Genomic DNA, 23,382 nt, shown 5'->3' on the forward strand with positions numbered 1-23,382 from the left:
TCTAATTCCTTCCATCATAGCCATGCAACTGTAGATGAGATTTGCAATGTATCAGCCTATCTCCTATGAGACATTCCTTGAAGAAGAACAAGCTCCAGAGTTGGGTGATGCCCCTATAAAATGGATAATTTAAATAGCAGCTCGTTAAATTGAAACAAGTACGTACTCAGATTATATGTATACAGGTAGACCTCAACTTCAAACAGTTCATTTAGTGACTGTTCAAAGTTGCAGTGGCACTGTAAAAAGTGACTTATAACCATTTTTCATACATACTTTCAGACTTTGTAGCATCCTTATGATCATGTGATCAAAATTCAGATGCTTGGCAATTGGTTCATACTTATGACCGTTGGGTGTCCCCAAGGGCATGTGATCATCTTTTGCAACCTTCTGACGAGCAAAATCAATGGGGAAGCCAGATTCGCTTAACAACCGGGTTACTAAATTATCAACTGCAATGATTCACTTAACAACTGTGGCAAGAAAGGTCATAAAATGGAGCAAAACTCACTTAACAAATGTCTCTCTGAGCAACAGAAATTATGGGCTCAATTGTGGTCGTACATTGAGGACTACCTGTACAAGCCATGTTGTGACAATAACGAACGAGCAGTTTGTTAACAATTGTTAACAACCAATTTCGTTGTATTTAAGTACAATGACAATAAAGATTATACTTAACAGTTCAAAATTTACAATGAGCCCCGCACGGGTGCTTTATAGTTCATAAAACATTGTAAAATGTGGTGTCAGCTCCCTCTGGTCACATGACCACATTTTGGGTGCTTGGCAACCATGCCATAAAATTGATTCTGGTCATATCAATGTCTCAATTTACAACCATAACAATTTATGACCCACAAATCCAATCCCAACTGCGGTCATATAATTTGAGAACTACCTGTGCTAAGAAAGGAATGAGTGTGGTGGTCACATTCCAATTTCTGAAGTGATTGTTTTGTGTCCTGGCCTTTTTTTAGCCCTCCTTCGTAAGGTAGACACAATTCCTAAAACACATGGAGTGTTAAGAGAAAGGCTTCTTCTACAAATCCCAATAGTAAAGTGGTAGGTAAACAGCAATTGCTGTAATTCTAGATAAGACTTAGGTGAGCAAGGCGAATTTCCAAGTAAAGCAGTCCAAAATCAAGGGGAACAATTACAATGCCAGTGCAAGGAAGTGATGAGATCATGGTGAGTCAACAAACCAATACAATACAATAGCAGAGTTGGAAGGGACCTTGGAGGTCTTCTAGTCCAACCCCCTGCCTAGGCAGGAAACCCTATATTGTTCCAGACAAATGTCTCTCCAACATCTTCTTAAAAACTTCCAGTGTTGGGGCATTCACAACTTCTGGAGGCAAGCTGTTCCACTGATTAATTGTCATAAATTAGGGTCATAAATAACTTGATTGAAAGTAGCACAATAGGTAAGAGACCCTTTTTTCCTACAACAACTTAATACTCTTAATACTTAATACTCTGTTTGCTAAGTATGCACAACTTTGGTCAAACCTTGCTGTTGACTTCAGTATCTTGATGATTGTTCATGAGTTGTGCATTTCAGCAAAGTGCATAAATCTCAGGAGGAATAGCTGGGGTGGGGGGGATGACTGCTTGGAGCAGCCTGCAGTTGCAATTGAGTCAGATCCCGAGCGATATGACAGATGGCCTTCAAACCCTGAAAGCACAGTTACTCCTTTTTCTCAGCTGTGTCCAAGAGGAGGTCTAAGAAATAACTTGGTGGTTGCTGTAATGTGGCCAAAGCCTTTCTATGTGCCTGCAACATATGATCACAGTGCCATAACTGCCATTGTGCCTTTTTTATCCCCTGCTACCTTTTAGTCTACAAATACCGTGTTTCCCCAAAAATAAGACACTGTCCTATTGATTTATCTTTTTGCCCCCAAAAGGCCTCTGCAGCCGAGAAACAAACTCTGGATTGACGTGCACAGCACCCCCGGGCTCCATTTTGCCATCAAAGGGCTTCCTACCCACTCTAGCTTGATTTTTACCTAGGTGCCTCACCCCATCTCATGCAACAGAGTGGGCGGGGTCTTAACTAGGGCTTATTTTCGGGGTAGGGCTTATATTGGGTGCACATATGAAAAAATCAAGTTGTCTTATTTTCGGGATAGGTTTTTTTGGGGGGGGAACACAGTGGTACATATATATGTTTACACATTTGTCATTCTCACTAATAAAATAATTTCTGGGAGAAAAGGTGAATAGAAACTCAGAAAATATGGAATAGTGATGTCAGCCTCTGCTTTGCTGCTGCTTCGGCTGCCATTGAAACGGAGAGGGCATGGTATTTGGGAGGGGACTGATTGTTGTGTTGGAGGAAGATTCTGGAGTTTCAACTGCCCGTCTTACTGCGCATGCAGAGGACGTTTCCCGCCAAGGCCAACGGCACTGACATTCCATCTTGGTGATGCCTTTCAAAGTTATCTCGCACCTGACACTTGGGAGAATTATGATTGGACTGTGCATGGGATGCCAAGCGGTGGGGAATGGGATATACAATATATCATTCGCTTTCGCGCCTAAATAACCAGACTTCACTTTGCTACACTTCTGTTCATTTATAATTAGTAAAAGTACACTTGATTTCTATCAATGGAGTCTTGTGGTTTTCTTTCCTGATTATCCAATGAAGAAGTGCTGACAATAAGCGAAGTCTCACAATACACCCCACCAGGAGTTTCAACCTACCGTGGGGGGTGTACTCACAAGAAGGAACAAAGAAAAATGTCGTTGCATGCGAGTGATGAAGAGGAGACCGAAGGGGCAACTGCAGAACCATCTTTACCTGAAAGGCTGGCTGGCCTAAGAGTAGAAGAGCCTACGGTTCGCCCCCGATGGACTTTGGGTGTTGGGCAAAAAGAGGAATCTGAAGAATTGGATGCAGGAGTCACCAGAAGGAGACTGAAAAAGAAACCAGCTGAATGGGAGGAAGCTGGGGTCGAGGATTACAGATTGTCCGAGGCAAAACGGCTCCTTGAGGAGGCTATGTCTGAGCGAAAGACCCGTGGGAGAGCGATGGAAAGGGAGCAAACGGAAGAATTTGAACAAAGGTACTCCCTGCATAAATTTAGGGAGGGTGAAGAGGCCGTGGGAGGTTGGGAGCAAGGAAACCCAGAACCAGCCTCCCCCCGCCAGCCAGGGCTGCTGCCAGAGTAGCCCCCCCCGAAGACGCCGAATGGCAAAAGTCCCTCCCTTAACAGTAAAATATAACGGTGATCCCAAGAGATTGGGGTTATTCGTCATTCAAATTTGGAATTATATGGAAATTTATGGTCCGGATTTAGAAACAGATGAGATGAAAGTGAGGATGGTTTTACTTTCATTGGAAGAAAAACACCAATGCAATTCCCCTCTCCTGAGGAATTTTAATGACTTTATGGCTGCACTTAAGAGGAGGTTTGATGACCCGCTGATTGAGAAACGCGGGAAGGTGAAATTTATGGCCCTAAAGCAGGGAAATAGACCAGTGGCTGAATATGTTCAGGATTTTCAACAGCTATCAGCTTATATGAGGGGATGATCAGAAGACGACCTCTTGGATCAGTTTGCCTTAGGATTGAATGAGGACATTTACCAGCAATGCGTTAACAAACGCCTTCCCCGACGAGTTGCTGCTTGGTACAAAAATGCAGCAGACGTTGAGTTAGATTTGGCTAGACTTCAACGCACAAAAGAGAGAGAAGCGGAGAGATCCCCCCCAGCCCAAAATGTCCCGGTTCGCATCAGAAGTGAAGGGAGGGGAAGCTTTGCCGGCAAGACCAAGCCTTTCACTTGCTTCCGTTGTGGGAAGGGAGGCCATCGTGCCGTGAATTGCCACGTTAAACTGGCCCAGACCGCTCCACCTCCTACCAAGAGGGAGGGAAAGGCAGGCAAAGCCCCGGGGAAGAAGAGAGAGGCTCTGTGCGCTGCTGAGAATGTTCCCTAGTGTTTCCAGCTGGAGGAGGAGGAAGGGGACATGACCACCAGTTCTTCTGATGAATCCGATGACGACACCTCGCATCGTTGGGTGAGTTCAAATAAAGGCCCCATGTTAATCCCAATTGAGTTAACAGTGCCACCTGCTGGTGAGACGGAGCAGCTTTCAGCTCTCCTGGACTCCGGCTGCTCCAGATGTATGATTAGTCTAGCAATGATTGAAAAACTGGGCTTGAAGTTGAGGACCTTAAAAACCCCTATTGTTTTTTACCAGATTGATGGTTCCATTGCAGGTGGGGGCCCCATCCATTTTTACACTGAACCTCTAGAAATGAAGATGGGAACCCATCTAGAGTTAATCTCTTTTATTGTGGCACCTGGGATGGACAGACCCCTTATTTTGGGACTCCCCTGTCTTCATAAATGGAACCCTCACATTAACTGGAGGGAGGAGTGGCTGCGCATTCGCATCAGTGCAGCCCGAGATGGGGAGGTCGAAGCCTCAGAGCCTACTGGCTCCAACCCCACTTTGGCCGCCAGGGGCCAGGAGAGAATTGAAGGGGAGGAGAAGATTCCAAAAGAATATTGGGACCTAAGAGGAGTTTTTAGTGAAAAATCTTCTGATAAGCTTCCACCCCACAGACCCACTGATTGAACCATCGAGATTTTGCCTGGAGTGGCGCTTCCAAAACCCCAGATATATTCTATGTCACCCAGGGAGATGGAAGAGATGAGGAAGTTTATTGACACTTGGAGAGGGGCTTCATTGAACCAGCCAGACCCAAGGTGGCTGCCCCTGTGCTATTCAGAGAAAAGAAAGATGGCTCTCTCCGTCTGTGTGTTCATTTCAAAAATCTTAATTCTATCTCAGCCCAAAATCTCTACCCATTGCCTCTGATGAAGGATATGCTGGCCCAGCTGGGGAAGGGCTGCATTTTTACTAAACTGGACTTATGGGAGGCATACTATAGGGTCCGGATTAAGGAGGGAGGCGAGTGGAAAACGGCTTTCAACTGCCCCCTGGGTTGTTTCCAGTTCCTTGTAATGCCCTTTGGCCTGCAGGGGGCACCTGCGGTCTTCATGCAGTTAATTAATGAGGTTTTGCATGACCACCTCTATAAGGGCGTTATCGTATATTTGGATGATATCCTTATTTACACGCAAACACGTGACGAACACGTCAAGTTGGTCTGCACAGTACTAAAGAAACTCTGAGCCACGGAGCTTTATGCCAAATTGTCCAAATGTGAATTTCACTAGGAGAAGATAGACTACCTTGGCTATCGTATCTCCCACGCAGGTGTGGAGATGGACCCCGCTAAAGTCAAAGTGGTCACTGAGTGGAAGGCACCTCGTACACGCAGGCAGTTGCAGAAATGTTTGGGTTTTGCCAATTTCTATCGTCAATTCATCCCTTCTTTTGCCAAAATAGCACTTCCCATCACTAACTTGTTAAAGTCCAAAGCTGGGCCGAAACCCAAGCCTAGCAAGCCATTGGATTGGACCATGGAGTGTCAAGCTGCTTTTCAAAAGTTGAAATGACTTTTTGCCAAGGAGCCGGTTCTGAAGCACCCGGACATGGACAAGCCGTTCGTGGTTCAAGCTGATGCCAGCGACGTGGCGATAGGGGCCGTATTACTTCAAACCAACAATCAAGGTAAATTACAACTTTGTGCATACACCTCTCACAAACTCACTGACACAGAAAGGTGTTGGGCGATCTGGGAAAAAGAAGCATTCGCTGTTCGTTGGGCTTTGGTCACATGGCGCCATTTCCTAGAGAGCGCTAAGCACCCGTTCGAGGTGTGGACTGACCATAAGAATTTGGAGGCTTTGAGAACTCCCAGGAGACTTTCCCCTAAGCAGATGCGCTGGGCTCAACATTTCAATCGTTTTAATTTCACCCTGAAGTACACCCCGGGGGGGGGGGGGGAGAACTTCATGGCTGATGCTTTGTCCAGACTCCTTCAGTACAACTGCTCTAAGCTCAGCGTTGTCCAGCTCGTTGTTCCCACGTCAAGCCTCGCTGCTCCTGTGGTTACTAGACAACAAGCACGTTCTAAGGTAGACGTGCCTCAAGATTTTCTTTCCGAACTCAAGAAGGCCCTTCCTCATGATGATTGGTTCCAGCAGCATCAAAGTGAATGCACCATGAGGGATGATTTGCCATGGATTGGGGCGAAGCTTTACGTCCCTGCCTCTCTTCATCTAGTGGTTCTCCAACGGGCTCATGACTCCAGGATGGTGGGGCACTTTGGGTTCGTGAAGACACTACATCTTGTGAAACGGCAGTTTTGGTGGCCCTCTTTGAAAAAGGACATTGAGCTTTATGTTGCCAGCTGTCCCGTTTGTGCAGCCACTAAACGCCTGCCTGGAAAACCACAAGGTTTGCTCCAGACTGTAGCTCACCCTGTTGCCCCGTGGAAAGAGATTTCTTTTTTTTTAATTATTAAATGTTTTTTAGTTTTAGTTTAAAACTGGTACAACATCTTTCTTAATATATCAATCAATTACAGATAATACAGAAAAAGACAAAAACAACAATCAGAAAAACAAAACAAAACACAGGTGTCTATTATGAAAAAATAAGAAGTATATCAACTGGTTACAACATGTTTTGGTGCTTCTCTTCCGTTGACTCCTATTAATTCAAATATCTTAACTCGAATATTTACCATATCAACATCATTATACCTCCGGTTTTAATTATTATAGTTATTTAAACATCCTTCATCCTTAGTTATGCTAAGGAATTAGTCCATAACACATGCTGGCAGTTCATTTACTTATTTGTAAAATCCTCTATTGTCATCAAATCCTCATATTCTATTTTAACTAAACATCCATAATATTCAATTATATCATATATCCTAACATTTTCCAAATATTGATTAACATTTAATTATATGGATTTTATTTAGTTTTTTAATAGTGCTAATTATTATAGTTAATACTCTTTATGTATAACCTAAAGGTATTTTCTCATATCCAATTGTTAGTTATCATATCAACTCCACATTATATACATTACTATCAATATCAATTATTATTCAGCAATATCTGTTACACAAAAAAGCAATTAGGTTTAGCTAGTTTTCAGTTGTATTCATCAATCTATCAACCAATTCCAAATTATATATATTGCTATCTATATCAGTCATTATTCAGCTATATCTATTACAAATTGAAGTAATCCGATCTAGATTCTGTTTTAGCTAAACAACCATAATATTCAATTATATCATATATCATAACATTTTCCCAGTATTGGTTAACATTTGATTGTATGGATTTTATTTAGTTTTTTAACAGTGCTAATTATTATAGTTAATACTCTTTATATATAATCTAAAGGCATTTTCTCATATCCAATTGTTAGTTATCATATCAACACATTATATACATTGCTATCAATAACAATTATTATTCAGCAATATTTGTTACACAAAAAAGCAATTAGGTTTAACTAGTTTTCAATTGTATTCATCAATCTATCAGCCAGTTCCAAATTATATATATTGCTATCCATATCAGTCATTATTCAGCTATATCTATTACAAATTGAAGTAATCCGATCTAGCTAATTTTAAATTGTATTGTCCCATCTGTCAGCCTGTGTCCCTCCAACAGCAAAATTTCCTCCGTCCAGTAGCCATTCGTTGGATACATTTACCAAATGTTTCCATAAGCAAGTCCAAACAAAAACATTTCGGCACCTTTGGATTCTGAATGTCGGTGATGAAATAATAAAGTTGTCCTAAGCTTATAAAGCTTCCCAATTTAACTTTAATTCTCAAGGGTGGATTCTCCATTCCTTCTGCACACTGTCTCTTTAAATGAGTCGTCTTTATGGCTTCCCCCCTCCTCTCTTCCTCTGAGATAGACCAGACACCATTTCTCACATTTTCCGTTTGTGTTTCAGGAACATTTAAGCATTCAACGATCTCAGTTTTAACTTCATATTTTAGAATCAATTGATCCAGTTTTCTTTCCAATTTTTGGTAAGAATGAAAGAGTCCTCTACACGCAGAGAAAAGAGTCTGAAATGAAATCTTAGAGGTATCTTGGGACGCCATGATGTGTCGTAGTTAAAATAGAAACTCTCTTTTTTTTCCCCACAGGCTTCGAAGCACTTTTTACTTTTTTTTTTTTAGTCTCTTACCGGCTGTCAGTCTTATCTAGTTGTAGACAGAACTAGATAGTAAAGTAATAAAAATGTCGAATCGTGACGGGCTAATTAGTAGGAGATAAGTTTTACGATCCACTTAGGGAGATTCAGAGGGGGGAGGGTGTCGCGGAGTTTCTTGAAGCATTTAAGAGGTAAAGTAACCACCAGTCATAAATCCATTAGAAAAGCTAATTCGCCGCTAAATCTTCTTGTTGTTTGGTTTTCAATTATCTTAATTTTTAACACGAACAGTGTCTCTTAGGTAATAAAATCAGCTTACCAGATGACATCACTTCTTCCATTCTTAGGGGCAACCTGCAGTTTCAGTTAGCACGCAGCTAATCCAAAAAGGAATTGGCACGGGGAGTTAATACCCTCCCCCAGAGATTTGCGAATATCTCTGGGGTCCTGGGTCCCTCCCCACCTTCACTGTCGTCTCCGGGACAGCTGGGGTTCAAAGAACCCGTCCAAAAATCCTTTGGTATAGAGGAATTTCAGGAGTAGCCTAAAACTCCATCTTCTCACTGCTAAGCCCCGCCTTCTTCGAAAGAGATTTCTATGGACTTCATTGTCGAGCTTCCTGAGAGCCAGGGGCACACAGTCATATGGGTGGTTACTGATTTGTTCTCCAAGCAAGTTCATTTTATACGTTGCCCCAAGATTCCTTCTACAAAAGCCCTTGCTAAAATGTTCATTTCTCACATTTACCGTTTGCACAGGGTACCTGATTGCATCATTTCTGATAGGGGCGTGCAATTCACCTCAGTGTTCTGGAGGGAATTTCTTAAACGCATTGGCTCTGCCCAGGGCTTAAGCTCTGCCCATCACCCTCAAACTAATGGGGCTTGTGAGAGGACTAATTCTGTTCTGGAGCAATATTTACGTTGTTTCATCAACTACCAGCAGGATGATTGGGTGGACTTGTTACCGCATGCGGAGGTGGCTTATAATAATTCTGTACATAGCAGCACTGGTTTCACCCCTTTTCGGGTGGTGTCTGGCCAGGATTTTGTTCCTATTCCCGAAGTTCCTCGTGAGCAGCCACAAGTTTCATCGATCTCTGAGTGGAGTGATCATCTACAGCATGTTTGGCCTTTGGCGCTTCGGGCTTTAGATGCTGCGCATCGCACGCATAAAAAGCAGGCTGATCAGAAACATGCTAAACCTTTTGATTACAAGGTGGGAGATCAAGTTTATCTCTCCACAAAGTTCCTTCAAACTACACAAAAATCCAAGAAGTTGGGGCCTAAGTATGTGGGCCCGTTTCCTATCATCAAGGTCATCAATCCTGTTTCGGTTCGCTTACAAGCACCTCAACCGTGTGTATCCTGTTTTCCACGTTAATCTCATTAAACCTCTTCGTTTTTCATCTTTACGTCCGCTGGTGGATCCGCCACCTGCCCCCCTGTTGATTGATGGTGAACAGCATTTTGAGATTCGAGAAATTTTGGACTCTTGCAGACAGCGGAATCAGGTTCAGTACCTGGTGGCTTGGAAGCATTTTCCCCCGTCCCATGCCGAGTGGGTGAACAAGTCTCATGTCCGGGCCCCTGAGCTGCTCCGCCAGTTCTATTCTGCTTATCCTGACAAACCTTAGTTCCTGACTTTTTCTTTCTCTCTCCCCCCCACTGTTTTTCCTTTTCCATTTCTTGTTGTTCGTCTGTTTGTTTGTGTTTTGTCATTTTTCCAGGTCTGACCGCGTTCTTCCGGAGGAGGGCTAGATGTCAGCCTCTGCTTTGCTGCTGCTTCGGCTGCCATTGAAATGGGGAGGGAGGGCATGGTATTTGGGAGGGGACTGATTGTTGTGCTGGAGGAAGATTCTGGAGTTTCAACTGCCCGTCTTACTGCGCATGCGGAGGAGGTTTCCCGCCAAGGCCAACGGCACCGACATTCCATCTTGGTGATGCCTTTCGAAGTTATCTCGCACCTGACACTTGGGAGAATTATGATTGGACTGTGCATGGGATGCCAAGGGGTGGGGAATGGGATATACAATATATCATTCGCTTTCGCACCTAAATAATCAGACTTCGCTTTGCTACGCTTCTGTTCATTTATAATTAGTAAAAGTACACTTGATTTCTATCAATGGAGTCTTGTGGCTTTCTTTCCTGATTATCCAATGAAGAAGTGCTGACAAGTTATTTCAGATCTCTTCAGGTCTTTGATTAACTGATCACCTTAGGGTCAGTTTCACCCAGATGACTCCTTCATTTACTTAAAACGGCTCCATTTTTTTTAATTGCAGTGATGATTAGTACATGTCACCATACTTCACTTTATTAGTATTCTCCAGAACGTACATCTTTATGTCTTATTAATTCACACTGCTTTTATTTCTCAAATACTTCTGCATTCTATATTTACATGACTAGGTTGTTCAGGTTGGCAAAGCCAGAGGTCAGGAGGTCATGCCAGGTATAAACAACCATTCAAAACAGAGACTGAAAGAAGGGATTTAAAAAATGCAGACAAATAAATAAGGGATACCAAAATGTTGCAACGGTTATAGCTTTCCACTATGTCATCAATTAGCTTCTAAATAACTGAGTATTTAATTTATAAATATTAAAAATCACTCATGTTCTAAGCTGAGAAGGACTATCAAGAACTATGATCAACAAAGTTTAAATAATTGTGTATATTGCCAATTATAATAAATTCAACCCACATAATGAAAAGTCTGTTTGGATTTAAATATTCTGTAAAACTGAAATATAGGCTGCATGTGTAAAGAAACCTCAATGTTCAGTACAGTGCAAGTTCATGAATGAAGTTGCAGTTTGGGAATGTTATCCAGTTTGAGTTGAATTTTATATCAGGTTTAATTTTCAAGTACAGTTATTCCAGATATTATACCACCCAAATCTGCCTGTCATTGTCCCTTCCTCTCTATGGCTAGTTATTGCCTTAAGCAATAATTTTATCCTAGGCTGCCAGGTTGCTATCTTCTTTGCTTGTCAGTGGTTGCTGTTTTAATAATATTGAAGCTTATAGCCCATTAAGTCAATGAATCATCTTCAACCCTAGTCATACATGCTTCATGAACCCTTACGTCTCCCAGGGTTTCTGTCCAGGTTGGCCAAACATGTTCTCCTAACTTTCATATCTCCTGCTCACAGCACAGGAAAGCTTTCTTTCCCTGTCATTTTAAAAGAACATATTTAAATTGCAAAGTAGGAATGGTGCTACTTTGTTTCTGTAAAACTGACCTATCAGTTTATTTCCTCACCACAAATTTCCATGGACCTACAGAGGAAGGTAGGAATGAAATAACAACCAGTTCCCTATTGTTTTGATTCATCAGAGTAGTGAAGGTATTTGTTGTGGGCTGCCAGCAGAGCTGGCGGCAGACTCAGACAATGAAGAGGTTGGGAAGGAACTTGGGCCAGTTCTGGAGTCTGAGAAAGGCTCTGATGAATGATCTGTATTGGATGCAGAGTTATTGCCAGGGTTGTCCAACATTTCCCAGCCACTGGAGAGGCAGCTGCCTTTGGAGGCTGATATGAGTGAGGAGAAAGAACAGCAGGGGCCTGTTCCAGATGCACGTATGTGCAGAGCAGTTAGGAGAGGTGAACAATGGAGGACAAGGAGTCAACTCGGAAGCAAAGGACATGTGGACGCTTAATGGCCCCTCCTGGGCTGGAGAATAAATAGAAGGAAAGGGGAGTGGTTGTCATAGGAGACAACAGTTCATATTTCTGAAGATTTTACTCATTGTGATTCATGCCACAAAGACTGCTTGCCAGAACTTAATTTGCAGTCTTTAGGCTGGGAGCTCACGGCCTTAAAATCATCGCAAGGAACCGATAAGTTCTGTTACTTAAGTTAACTCCTTGAAAGACTATTGACTCGACTTTTCGGTGGGTGAATGCAATTAATTCACAAGAGGTAAATAAGGAGGGGTTTTTGTGTGAAAAGAGTCTGTTTCTTGCTTCTGCTAAGGCTGGGTCAGAACAAGAAGAAAAGAAGAAAAGAAGAAAAGAAAGGTTCCTTGTTATAGAACATGGGAAGGGGATATGAAAGTATCCATAAATGCAAATATCTGGGGAATAAAAGGAAAGGCACAGGGACTAGTAAGCAAGGAAAAACAATTCCTAAAAAAAGAAAAAGCAGTTCAAGTAGGAACCATCTTTGCATGGATGAGAAAGACGAGAAGCAGGGAAAGAGGGATCAAGTCTAGACTATGGGGTGAGCAGAGACTTGCAATCCATAAGTAATAGTTGGGAGCAGAGAGTAATGTGAACATTTTTTCCTTTTGCATTTACAAAAGAGGCTTGAGGAATTCTATGCAATGGAATAAGAAAGAAAAGAAGGGGAAAGAAATCAAACCTTATGGCTATATTTGAATGAACTAAGGATTTAGATTGTTAGAAGTAAAACAAAGTTAAAGTTGATTTATTTGATCAAGGTTAAAACAAGAAATTCTGGCCATCCTTTAAGGACCCTCCACTGACATCAGAACTGAAAAGATGATTTTTAATTGATTTTTTAAATGGATAAGAGATGGGATTTGGGATGAAGAGATAAATATCTGTAACATTACAAGTGGTTGAAGAATCAACATTTGGTTTATATTTGCTATGATGAAGGTTAGAAATAACTTCTTTATATAAGTTTTTTCTCTTATTTATTTTATTCATACTTTCCCCAACAAATCACTATGCCCATTTCATTGGAAATCAGTCTTGGGAAATGAAGTGTCTTCAGCAAAATTGGATAGGTTCTCGTTTTAAAACTCCAGAACTTTTAAATCCTTTTAAAATAACATCTCAATCAGTTATGAAATAACTTCACCAAAAAGGGACACTTATTCTATTCTATTAACATCTTGATACCTACCATGCTTTTTAATATTTTGCATTTTCACTATGGTTTTTTTTTAAAAAAAATATCTGGTCTTTTTAAATGAGAAACAGAAAATCTTTCAGAGCTGATAGCAACATGTAGGATCCTTGGAGGATGTTTATGTCTAAGGGGGACATGACTATTCACAAAATACCTTATCATGGTCAAGACAATCAAGCTATCAAACTCAGGATACCCACTGTCAAGCCCAGCACACCCACTGTAATAAAAATAAAAGGCACATGTGTAAGCTGAAAAGAGAGCTCCAGTGTTGGAATTCCATGGCATGCCATGGTATTCCATGATCCCTAACTTCCTTCTGTGTGTGACTCCAAGTCAGTTTTGACTCCTGGCAGCTGTCTGGAGAAGTTCCTGCAGTTTCCTTGGCAAGGATTTTTAGAAATGGTTTGCCATTGTCTCCTTCCTGGAGCTAAGAAAGAGAGAGTAACTGGCTCAATGTCACCCAGGTTGCTTTATGCCTAAGATAGGACTAGAACTCCTGTTCCCCAGTTTCTAGCCTGATGCCTTAAGCGCTAGACCAGGGATGTCAAACTCAATTTCATTGAGGGCCACATCAGGGTGGTGTTTGACCTTGTGGGCCAGGGTGGGTATGGCCACCTCGACATCACTCATGTCGGGGGCTCCTATGGTGGCCGGAGTCCTCTGCCAGCGAAAATGAGCTCCCGAGCTCTGTTTTTGGCTGCAACAGCCTCCTGCAACCCTCTGCCAGCAAAAATGGAGCTTGGGAGTGCCGCCCGTGGCACTCAAAAGCTCTGTTTTTGGCTGTGATGGCTTCCTGCAACCTTCTTCCAGTGAAAATGGAGTTCAGGAGGGCTTCACACAGCCACCTGAGCTCTATTTTTGGTAGCAAAGGCACCATGGGACAATCCTTTGCTGTTTCCAGGGCAGCCCCACTAAGCACCCTGTAGGCCAGATCTGGCTCCTGGGCCGTGAGTTTGACACTCCTGCGCTAGCAATAGCAGTTAGACTTATATACCGCTTCATAGGGCTTTCAGCCCTCTCTAAGCGGTTTACAGAGTCAGCATATCGCCCCCAACAACAATCCGGGTCCTCATTTTACCCACCTCGGAAGGATGGAAGGCTGAGTCAACCCTGAGCCGGTGAGATTTGAACCGCTGAACTGCTGAACTAGCAGTCAGCTGAAGTAGCCTGCAGTGCTGCATTTAACCACTGCGCCACCTCGGCTCTTTTTGGCTAAACCAAACCGACTCTCTTCCTAGCCTTTGCTTCTACTAAAAAAAATACAAGCTTTTACTTTTGTTAATAATGTTAGTGAAGGTTGCTTCTACTTGCATAAGATGAAACTTTCAGATATCAGCTCTGTCCCTCATTTGCTTAGCAATCACCTTCATTAGGTTACCAAAGAACGCCAGTTCATCTCAATTTTATCCCTGCAAAATTAACTTAAATCTCAGTCTTCTCTAACAATTAACCGGTAGGTCTGGCAAGCCAGAATTGCGTGACTTATTCTATAAATAAGTCACCATCTTGTATTGCTTTAGCCAAGATAACTCCTTTACTCTTATCTTAGGCGAAGTGAAAAGTCTCAAATACCATATACCTGGGATCAAGAAAGGATAGGGCAAAGAAGAAATTTCCTGAAAGAGCAATCAATCAGTGGAACCACTTGCCCCCAGAAGTTGTGGGTGCTCCAACACTGGAGGTTTTTGAGAAAAGATTGGACAGCCACTTGTCCAAAATGGTATAGGGTCTTCTGCTTGAGCAGGGAATTGGACTAGAAGACCTCTAAGGTCCCTTCCAACTCTGTTATTTTTATATTCTGATAGTAGCACCCTGGAGAATTCCAAGCAAGCAGGCTATTCTAACAAAACAAAAAACAAAAACCTGGAGGCTGGTAATACTGTGTAATTCCTGCTATCCAATTTTTGAATATTGAGGGTTTTTTCTAGAACCTATAGCAATAGAAAGCACAATCATCCTTTACTGGGCAAATGCTGTGGGGCAAGGAGGGATATGAGCCAAGATTGAGGAAAAGATGTTTATTCTAGCCTCAACTAGTATTTGATATGATTTGCATTCTCAATTTTGAATCCATTACAGTACTGCCTAGTCATGGTGACCTAAGTGCCAATGTTCATTCTTGCTTTGGATTAAGTTTCCAATGTGGATCTTGCCTGACGTCTTTCTAGACAGCTATAAATAAAAAGAAAATCATAATAAATATACAAATTATCTTCTTCGTTTCTCTTGTTCCCCCTCTTCCAATCTATTTTTTCTTCATCTCATATCTCTCCCTTTTACTTTGCAAAATATACTCTGCAATTTTTGCCTTTTATTTTACTTCCTTTATTGCAACACAGCAATAACACTTAGACTTATATACAGCTTCACAGTGCTTTACAGCCTACTCTAAGCAGTTTACAGAGTCCGCATAGGGCCCCCAACAATCTGGGTCCTTATTTTACCAACCTTGGAAGGATGGAAGGCTGAGTCATCCTTGAGCCAGTGAGAATTGAGCTGCTAGCAGTCAGCAGAATTAGTCTGCAATAGTGTATTCTAACCACTGGGCATTCCCGGCTCCTTAATCGCAACAATCCCATTTCTGAAAAACACTGACCTTTCTGCTGCTCTCATCTATTTTACAAAGGCATCCTCCTGTTTAGACTAAAGCTCTCAATGTTACCAGCACTGTGCTTCCATGGAGGGGACAGTATATTTTAGTCCCAGGGCCAGGATTACAGAAATAATTCTCTATCAGCAAAATAATATTCCCTCTCTGCATTTATTTGTGTCCTAGGACACAAATCTGCGCTATTTCCTAGAATAATTATTACATGGGACTCAGATCAAGTCTCATATTCTTGGAGTTTAAAGGATTCTGTGTATGCTTATGGGCATTCCTGACTAGGAATTTGATTTAATCCTAGTGATTAATCAATTAAACAATATTTAAAACTATAAAAAGGATAATTGTTTAAAGGAAAAACATTGCAAGGATAGCTAAAGCCTAGAACCGTGATGATGAACCTATGGAACCTCTTTGTGGGCATGCGCACCAGCCAGCCACTTTCTTCCAGCTTCTGGCATGTGCATACATGCCGGACAACTGATCAGGGGCACATGCACATGACAGAACCTGGAAGAGCAGCTGGCCGCCTCGCGCATGTGCATCTGCCAGCTGCTCTCTTCCGGGTTCTCGTGCTCTGGCACATCCACACGCTCCAGTTTCAGCACTCAGTGGAGAAAAGGTTAACCATCACTGGCCTAGAACATGGCTAGCTACATGATAGGGTCATAAGACTAATCAATTAATAAAGTAATACAGGCTAGCTATCCAGGTCTGATATCATATCCAGGTCTGATAAAATCCTTGGGTGTTAAATAAAGTGGGCTCCTTACAGTGTATCACAATATTTTTGCATTATTATCATTCATAAGGGGAGGTATGCCATTCTTAGGGTTAATTTCACAGACTTTACTAAGCTGTGGTTTATTTCAACACAACATCCTGAATAAACAAAAATGGCTAGATGTAGGCAACACAACATGAGCAAAAATAGTGAAGAGAAGTAGTACAGCAATGAACAGTGACATCAACTGATTAATACCTTAGTAAGCCTTAATAAGACCATATCTAGAATACTACATCTAGTTTTGGTTACTACATACTAAAAAGATGTTGAGACTCTAGAAAGAGTGCAAGATGATTAGTGGAATGCAGGTTAAAACATACGATGAATGGTTGCAGAACTGGGCGTGGCTAGTCTAGTGAAGAGAAGGACTAGAGGGGACATGATAGCAGTGTTCCAATATTTGCCATAGAGAGGGGTCAAGCTATTTTCCAAAGTACCTGAAGGCCAGACAAGGAATAATGGATGGAAACTGAACAAGGAGAGATTCAATCCAGAAATAAGGAGAAATTTTCTGACAGTGAGAGCAATCAACCAATGCAACAGAAGATGCCTTCAGAAGTTGTGGGAGCGGGACTTCCTGGGGGCGTGGCCTGTTGCCGAGGAGGGCTCCACCGAGCTCCTCAGATATCTGGTCTGTATATCTAAATAAGATCATAGATATCTCCCCTTTTTGGCTAAGAAAGGGGCAGGGAGTAGCTCTGTAGGCAAGGGTCTATTCGTAAACCACAGCCTTTTTCTTTTTTTGGCTGTGGATAGAGATTAGATCCAGCCGGAGCGGAGCTTTTATCTCCAGCCAGTTCTTCTCAGCTGCCTTTTTTTTTTTTTGGCAGCCCCAGACAGGCTAGCCCCCCCCAGGACAAAACAAAGTTTTTTTCAAGCTAGGTTGATACGGGCGGGTCCCACTCCTGTGAGATTTATGCTTTTATTACTATCTTAAATACCAGCACCATCTGTCTTAGAGACTTCTTTGTCTAAACGGACTTCAAAATGGCGATTTCTCTCCGTGGGTGATTGATAGTGGATGTACTTAGCCAGTTTTACCTTCCTGCAGACCGCTCCTTAACAAAATAAACCCTTCTTCTTTGGAAACAGAAGGGAGCAAAGCGCTGCTTACTTGTTTATTTATTATGGCACCCAGGTCAAAGAAGCGTCTTGCTACAAATGTGTCTAAAGAATTTAAAGAATTTTTACTGGAACCACAGCCTTTGTCTCCTATGCCCTCTACTGGAGAATTTTTAACACAGGAATATCTCCTTAAAATGTTTAATGCCTTTAAACAAGAAATTAAGGAATTTGTATTGGAACTATATGATGATTTAAAGTCTAAAGTTAATCAAATGAAGGCGAATACGTTTGCAGCCGTGTCTGCCCTGTCAGATTACTCTGCTGAAATAGAGAACAAATTGGAAAGTTTGGAGAAGGCTAATTTTAATTTGACTACCAATATTCAAATTTTACAACAAAAAATTAGAGACAATGAAGAACAGCTTATGATGATAAATTTTAATAGGAAGGCATTCGCAATAAGAGTCAGAGGATTCTGTGAAAAGGAGCAAGAGAATCTGAAACAGACCTTTGCTGAAGCCTTCAGCCATGCGGTGGGAAGCCCGGGACTTAACTTTGATTGGCAGATTCGGAAAATCTATCGCCAGAACTCATTGATAGCGGAACAGCGACAGCTCCCGAGGGACATAATTATACATTTCTTTACAAAAGAATCTAGAAATGCGATTGTGCAAAAGTTTCATAATAACAGTCTCTGAGTTGATGACCAGGACCTGATTGTCTTCAAAGATATTCCTTTCCAGATGCTGAAAGCAAGAAGGGACTACACCTTTTTAACTAAGGAGCTTAGGAGTCAACAGATTCGATACAGATGGGAGGCCCCTGCCGGTATCACGGTTACATTTGAGAATCAAAGATTTCGTCTTAACTCTGTTTCGGAGGCTCAAGATTTCTATTGTAGGACTCTGAAGGCGGGACTTCCTGATTCGCTTGGAAGAGAGGAGAGACAAGCGGAAGGAGAAGGCAAGCGACAGGCCATGGGGCTGCAAGATGGAGGGGGTAGCCCTTCCTCCCTCGGAGAAGCAGAAAAACGGAGATCGAGAATTTAGACATTTCAAAATACTCGCCAAAGTTGAGGACTGAATGGGGGTTTGAGACCTCTCTCCGGTAGAAAAAGCGGACTAATTCTTATTAGAAGGGAAAGCTGGGTGAAACTACTTTGAGCTAGATTTTAAATTAACGTTAGCATAAATTTGATAGTGGTAAACATCAGACAAGCAAGGGATGAGGGTAAAATATATGTGGAATGATTTACGTTGTTTAAAGCTTATTAGAACAGAAAGCCGGTTGGGATTATCTTAAGATAAGTGTAAAAAGAATGCGGAATGATTTATGTTGCTTAAACTTTGTTAGAAGGGACTACTTTAAAACAGAAGGTTAACTGACTCTTGCTGAAAGTATTATTTGAATATGTGGAGTGATCCATGCTATTTAACTTTTATTAGAAGGGAAAGTTGGTTGAAATTGCTTTGAGTTAGATTTTAAACAAATGCTAGTATAAATTTGATAGTGGTAAATATCAGACAAGTAAGGGATGAGGGTAAAATGCATGTGGAATGAACTACGTTATTTAAATCCTATTAGAAGAGAAAGTCAGTTGGAATTATCTTAAGATACAAATTGATTTCTGTGTAAAGTAATATTTGATCTACGCTGCTTAATTTTACTAAGAAGGGGAAGCTTGGCTAGATTATTTTGAATTACTGTTTGAAAAGGAGGTTAAGAAAGATCATTTACGCTGTTTAAATTTTACTAGAAGGGAAAGTTTGATTACTCTTCTGTAAAGTCATATTTGAATATGTGGCATGAACCACGTTGCTTAAATTTTATCGGAAGGGATCATGAGAGAAGGTTGGGGTAAATAGCAAAGAAGTAAGAGACGAGAATAAAATATAGATAGAATGATTTATACTATTTAAGCATAGATAAAGATGGGGGGCTGAGATCAACACAAAGAGTGGTTTCTTTTTTTTCTTTTTTTTTCTTTTCTCTTTTCTTTTCTCTCTTCTTTTTTTTCTGTTTTTCTTTCTTTTGACATATTACTTTTATTTTTTAATCCATATGTATACAAGATATTTTAGACAGAAGGTAGTGCCAGGTGTGGGCCCTGGGAAGTCGGGAGGATTAGGGATGGGGATTTGTGGGGGGTGGGGGGTGGGGGGGTGTTAACATAGTCTTAATAAGAACAAGAATGTATTTATATACGGTGGTTCTTTTTTTCTTTTATTTTTTTTCTTCCCTTGGTTCATTTTACTTTTATCAGATCAAACAACACTCGAATAAAGGCATACACCAAGGAGGGAGGTAGAGGGAAAGAAGAGGGAGGAGTAAGGAAGGAGTAAGGGGAATGTAAGGAGGGTGTCTGGGGAGTAAGGGGAGAAGGAAGGCTTGAGGGGAAAGGGAAGTAGGAGGGGAGTGTTAGAGGGAGAAAGGAAAGTTGGAGGGGGTAGATGGGGTGTATGGAGGATGGAAGGGTTAGGTGGGGTTGTGAATGATGAGTTGTGTTTCCTTTTTATTTGTTCGTTTTATTCCCTTTTTTTTTCCTTTTCTTATAGTAAATACCCTGTATATAAGTGATTGCAAATGGAATGTGAAAAAATGAATAAAATATATTTTCACAAAAGAAGTTGTGGGAGCTTCATCACTGGAAGCTTTCAAAAAGAAATTGGACTGCTAAATATCAGAAATGATTAGGGTCTCCTGCTTCAGCAGGGGGTTGGACTAGAATACTAGATGACCTACAAGGTCCCTTCCAACTCTGTTAATCTGTTAATCTAGCAGATTTATGAGGTCAATACCTTCCAGTAAAGCTGTTCCTTGCATTAGAATGAATTGGAGAAAGCTATGTAAATTCTAAGACTGTGAGGGTTGAGGGGGAGTAATGGGTTGCTCTTTTCCCTTTGAGAAGCCATATAATTATTTCAGAGGGTTGCTTTCATATCAGGTTCATAGCATATCAACTTGCTAAAATAAGATTACTATTAAAATAGGGCAATTAACAGTATAAAAATGCATTGCTTCCAGAGGAAAGAAAGATGGCGTTCATAAAACTGCAATTGTCTCAAGACTCCTTATTTTACCATTTCGTCTCCAAGTTATACAGGACCAGGCCATAAATCATTGAATGTGTCCAAGCAAAAATGTCCAGCACATCAAATTGCTTAAATCCATTGGGCTAGCATTGAGCAGGGGATTGGACTACATGACCTCCAAGGTCCCTTCCAACACTGTTACTGTTTATTGTTTACACAACAGAGGATGCTGGATCTCCCAGCGGGTTGTTATGCAGAACTGCAGGTCAGTGGTCAGGTTTTGGGGTAGCTTAGCTGAATAAACCTGATTAGTCCTACAGTTTTGATGAAAAAGTTGAAACAATGTACAATAAATACTGGCCAGTGGTGTAATACAATGATTTTCCTCTTTACAGTATAGCCATGGTCACAAGCAAATGATCATTAGCCTCTCCCCCTTTTTTGACATCATGCCTTACCTATCCATAGCAGGGCTTCCTGTTCCCTTTCTCTTCTGACTTGGCATTCGGATGGTCCCTGGAGCCCAATCAAAACCAGAGAATTTCTTTCTGCCCTGTCTTGTGAGTCAAAAAATTAGAGTGACAATCCAGGAGAAGTTATGGAAATAAGTAGACGCCCTGTTATTACTAGTCCGCTATATGATTTCTTGAACACACGCAGACACAGACAAGATACGCACACACCACAGGACAAGGAATAGCAATAGCACTTAGACTTATATACCGCTTCACAGTGCTTTACTGCCCTCTCTAAGTGGTTTACAGAGTCAGCCAGGGGTGGGCTGCTGGGGGTTCGCAGGGGTTCAGGAGAAGCTCCAGCTAAAATTCTGTGCAGTTTGGAGAACCCCCAAATCCCACTCCTGCTGACTCCATCCACCCCTCCCCTCCCCTCCCAGGAGTCCCCACACAGCCTGTTTTGGATGCAGGTTAAGTGCAGAGTGTGTGGTGAGGCTCGCGGAGGGCAAAAAAAAATGGCATAGGGAGGGCAAAAATGCCCCCCCACCATGGTGCAGGAGGATGACTAGGCCACACCCACGATGGCCATGCCCATCAAGTAACGGGGCAGAGAACCCCTTGCTAAAATTTTTGAAGTCCACTGCTGGAGTCAGCATATTGCCCCAACAATCTGGGTTCTCATTTTACCCACCTCAGGAGGATGGAAGGTTGAGTCAACCTTGAGCCTGGTGAGATTCTATTTGCCAAACTGCTGGCAGCCGGTGATCAGCAGAAGTAGCCTGCAGTACTGCACTGTAACCACTGTGCCACCAAGGATTAATGTGCTTTGAAGTTGTGGGAGAATAGTTTTATCTCAACTCTAAATATTCATATTGTGCTTCCTATCTATCCTTGACAGATGATATTCCTCTGCAGGATGACACAAGACTAAGGAATTCTTAAGGTTCTTGCAACTAGAAGAAGATATCCATAAGATTGCACATGTGATATCCCCTAGGACTGCACCTGAGATGGGCTTGCATGTATCTGAACCTTTTGAAAGGATGCAGTTGTGCTGTGAGTCCATCAATGGCTCCTGCGTAAAGAACAGCTGGTCAATGAGCATCCGATTTTCCATGTACACCTTCATGCTGTGTGTGATCCTGGCTACTGTGGCTGGCAATCTGGCTGTTATCATCTCCGTATCACATTTTAAGAAGCTCCACACGCCTACAAATTTCCTTATACTCTCGATGGCCACAGTGGATTTCCTTCTCGGCTTCTGCGTCATGCCTTACAGCATGATAAGATCGGTTGAGAACTGCTGGTACTTTGGAGAGTTCTTCTGCAAAATCCACACCAGTGTGGATATCATGCTGAGCACTGCTTCCATTTTCCATCTTTCCTTTATCTCAATTGACCGTTACTACGCAGTCTGTGACCCACTGCGGTACAAAACCAAGATAAACACTTCTGTCATATTAATCATGATTTTTATCAGTTGGATATTTCCTGCCTTGTTTGCTTTTGGACTGGTCTTTTTGCAACTCAACTTATTGGGGGCGGAAGAAATGTTCCACGAGTTTATTTATTGTGTGGGAGGATGCTTTGTCTTTTTCAATGAAACTTCGGGTGTGGTGGCCTCCATGTTTTCCTTCTACATCCCTGGGTTTGTCATGCTAGTTGTCTATGGGAAGATATACATAATAGCCCAAAGGCAAGCCAGGTCCATTACAGTTGCTATGAGCCAAGTACAGATAAGGTTTGAACTACAGCATCATATTTCCCACAACAGAGAACGAAAAGCTGCAAAAACATTAAGTATAGTGGTTGGAGTTTTCCTCATATGCTGGTCGCCATTCTTCTTCTGCATCATATTGAGCCCATTTATGAATTATACAATCCCACCCATTCTTATTGATGCAATGGTTTGGTTTGGTTATTTGAATTCCACACTTAACCCAATTGTTTATGCATACTTTTATTTATGGTTTCGAAGGGCCTTGAAGCTGATTTTACTGGGAAGGGTTTTTCAGCAGGACTCATCCAGAACTCAATTATTTTTGGACTAAACCATACTGAAAGGGAAACACAGATCCTCAGTAGTTCGTTCTCCTCAGAGGTGAGGGTGAAGGAGCAGTTTAATGTAACTTTGTGCTCCCAGCTGTTACTTGTAAGTTTAACAGAAATGGCTCATTAAAAAATGAAAATAACCAAATAATATGTGTAGATTACTTCTTTCCAGAAACAACATGGACTTTGGCATGGACCTATGAAGGGAAGGCCTCCGTACTGCAAGGAGACCAGGATGAGATACAAAAGATAACACAAATTTGTGCCATATTTGATTCTGGTGGCTGATCTGTCTTTGCTATTTCACTAACTTTAAGCTGAGTGCCCCAGAGATATTTGTTTACATACTTTAAAAAATAATCCTAATATTTTTTCAAGATATCTTCAGAAGTCCATAACACAACCTTCCTTAAGCAAACAGCACA

The 23,382-nt window shown here is 41.7% G+C and overlaps 1 protein-coding gene across 1 annotated transcript; it reads left to right on the plus strand.

Annotated features, from left to right (window-relative positions):
* The first annotated feature begins 21,820 nt into the window (after positions 1-21,820).
* Positions 21,821-23,071, plus strand: LOC106543071 (trace amine-associated receptor 1). Its single transcript, XM_087719139.1, has one exon. The coding sequence runs from the start codon at positions 21,916-21,918 to the stop codon at positions 22,954-22,956; it is 1,041 nt and encodes a 346-aa protein (XP_087575265.1). The 5' UTR covers positions 21,821-21,915; the 3' UTR covers positions 22,957-23,071.
* Positions 23,072-23,382: the final 311 nt, after the last annotated feature.

This window comes from Thamnophis sirtalis, unplaced genomic scaffold (assembly GCF_051295495.1).
Source record: "Thamnophis sirtalis isolate CommonGarterSnake01/CBP01778 unplaced genomic scaffold, rThaSir2_p1.2 scaffold_6, whole genome shotgun sequence".
Classification (NCBI taxonomy): Eukaryota; Metazoa; Chordata; class Lepidosauria; order Squamata; family Natricidae; genus Thamnophis; species Thamnophis sirtalis.

What these genes read in the sequence shown, in the direction of transcription:
- LOC106543071 (XM_087719139.1), top strand. Translation starts at nt 21,916, where the DNA reads ATGGGCTTGCATGTATCTGAACCTTTTGAAAGGATGCAGTTGTGCTGT.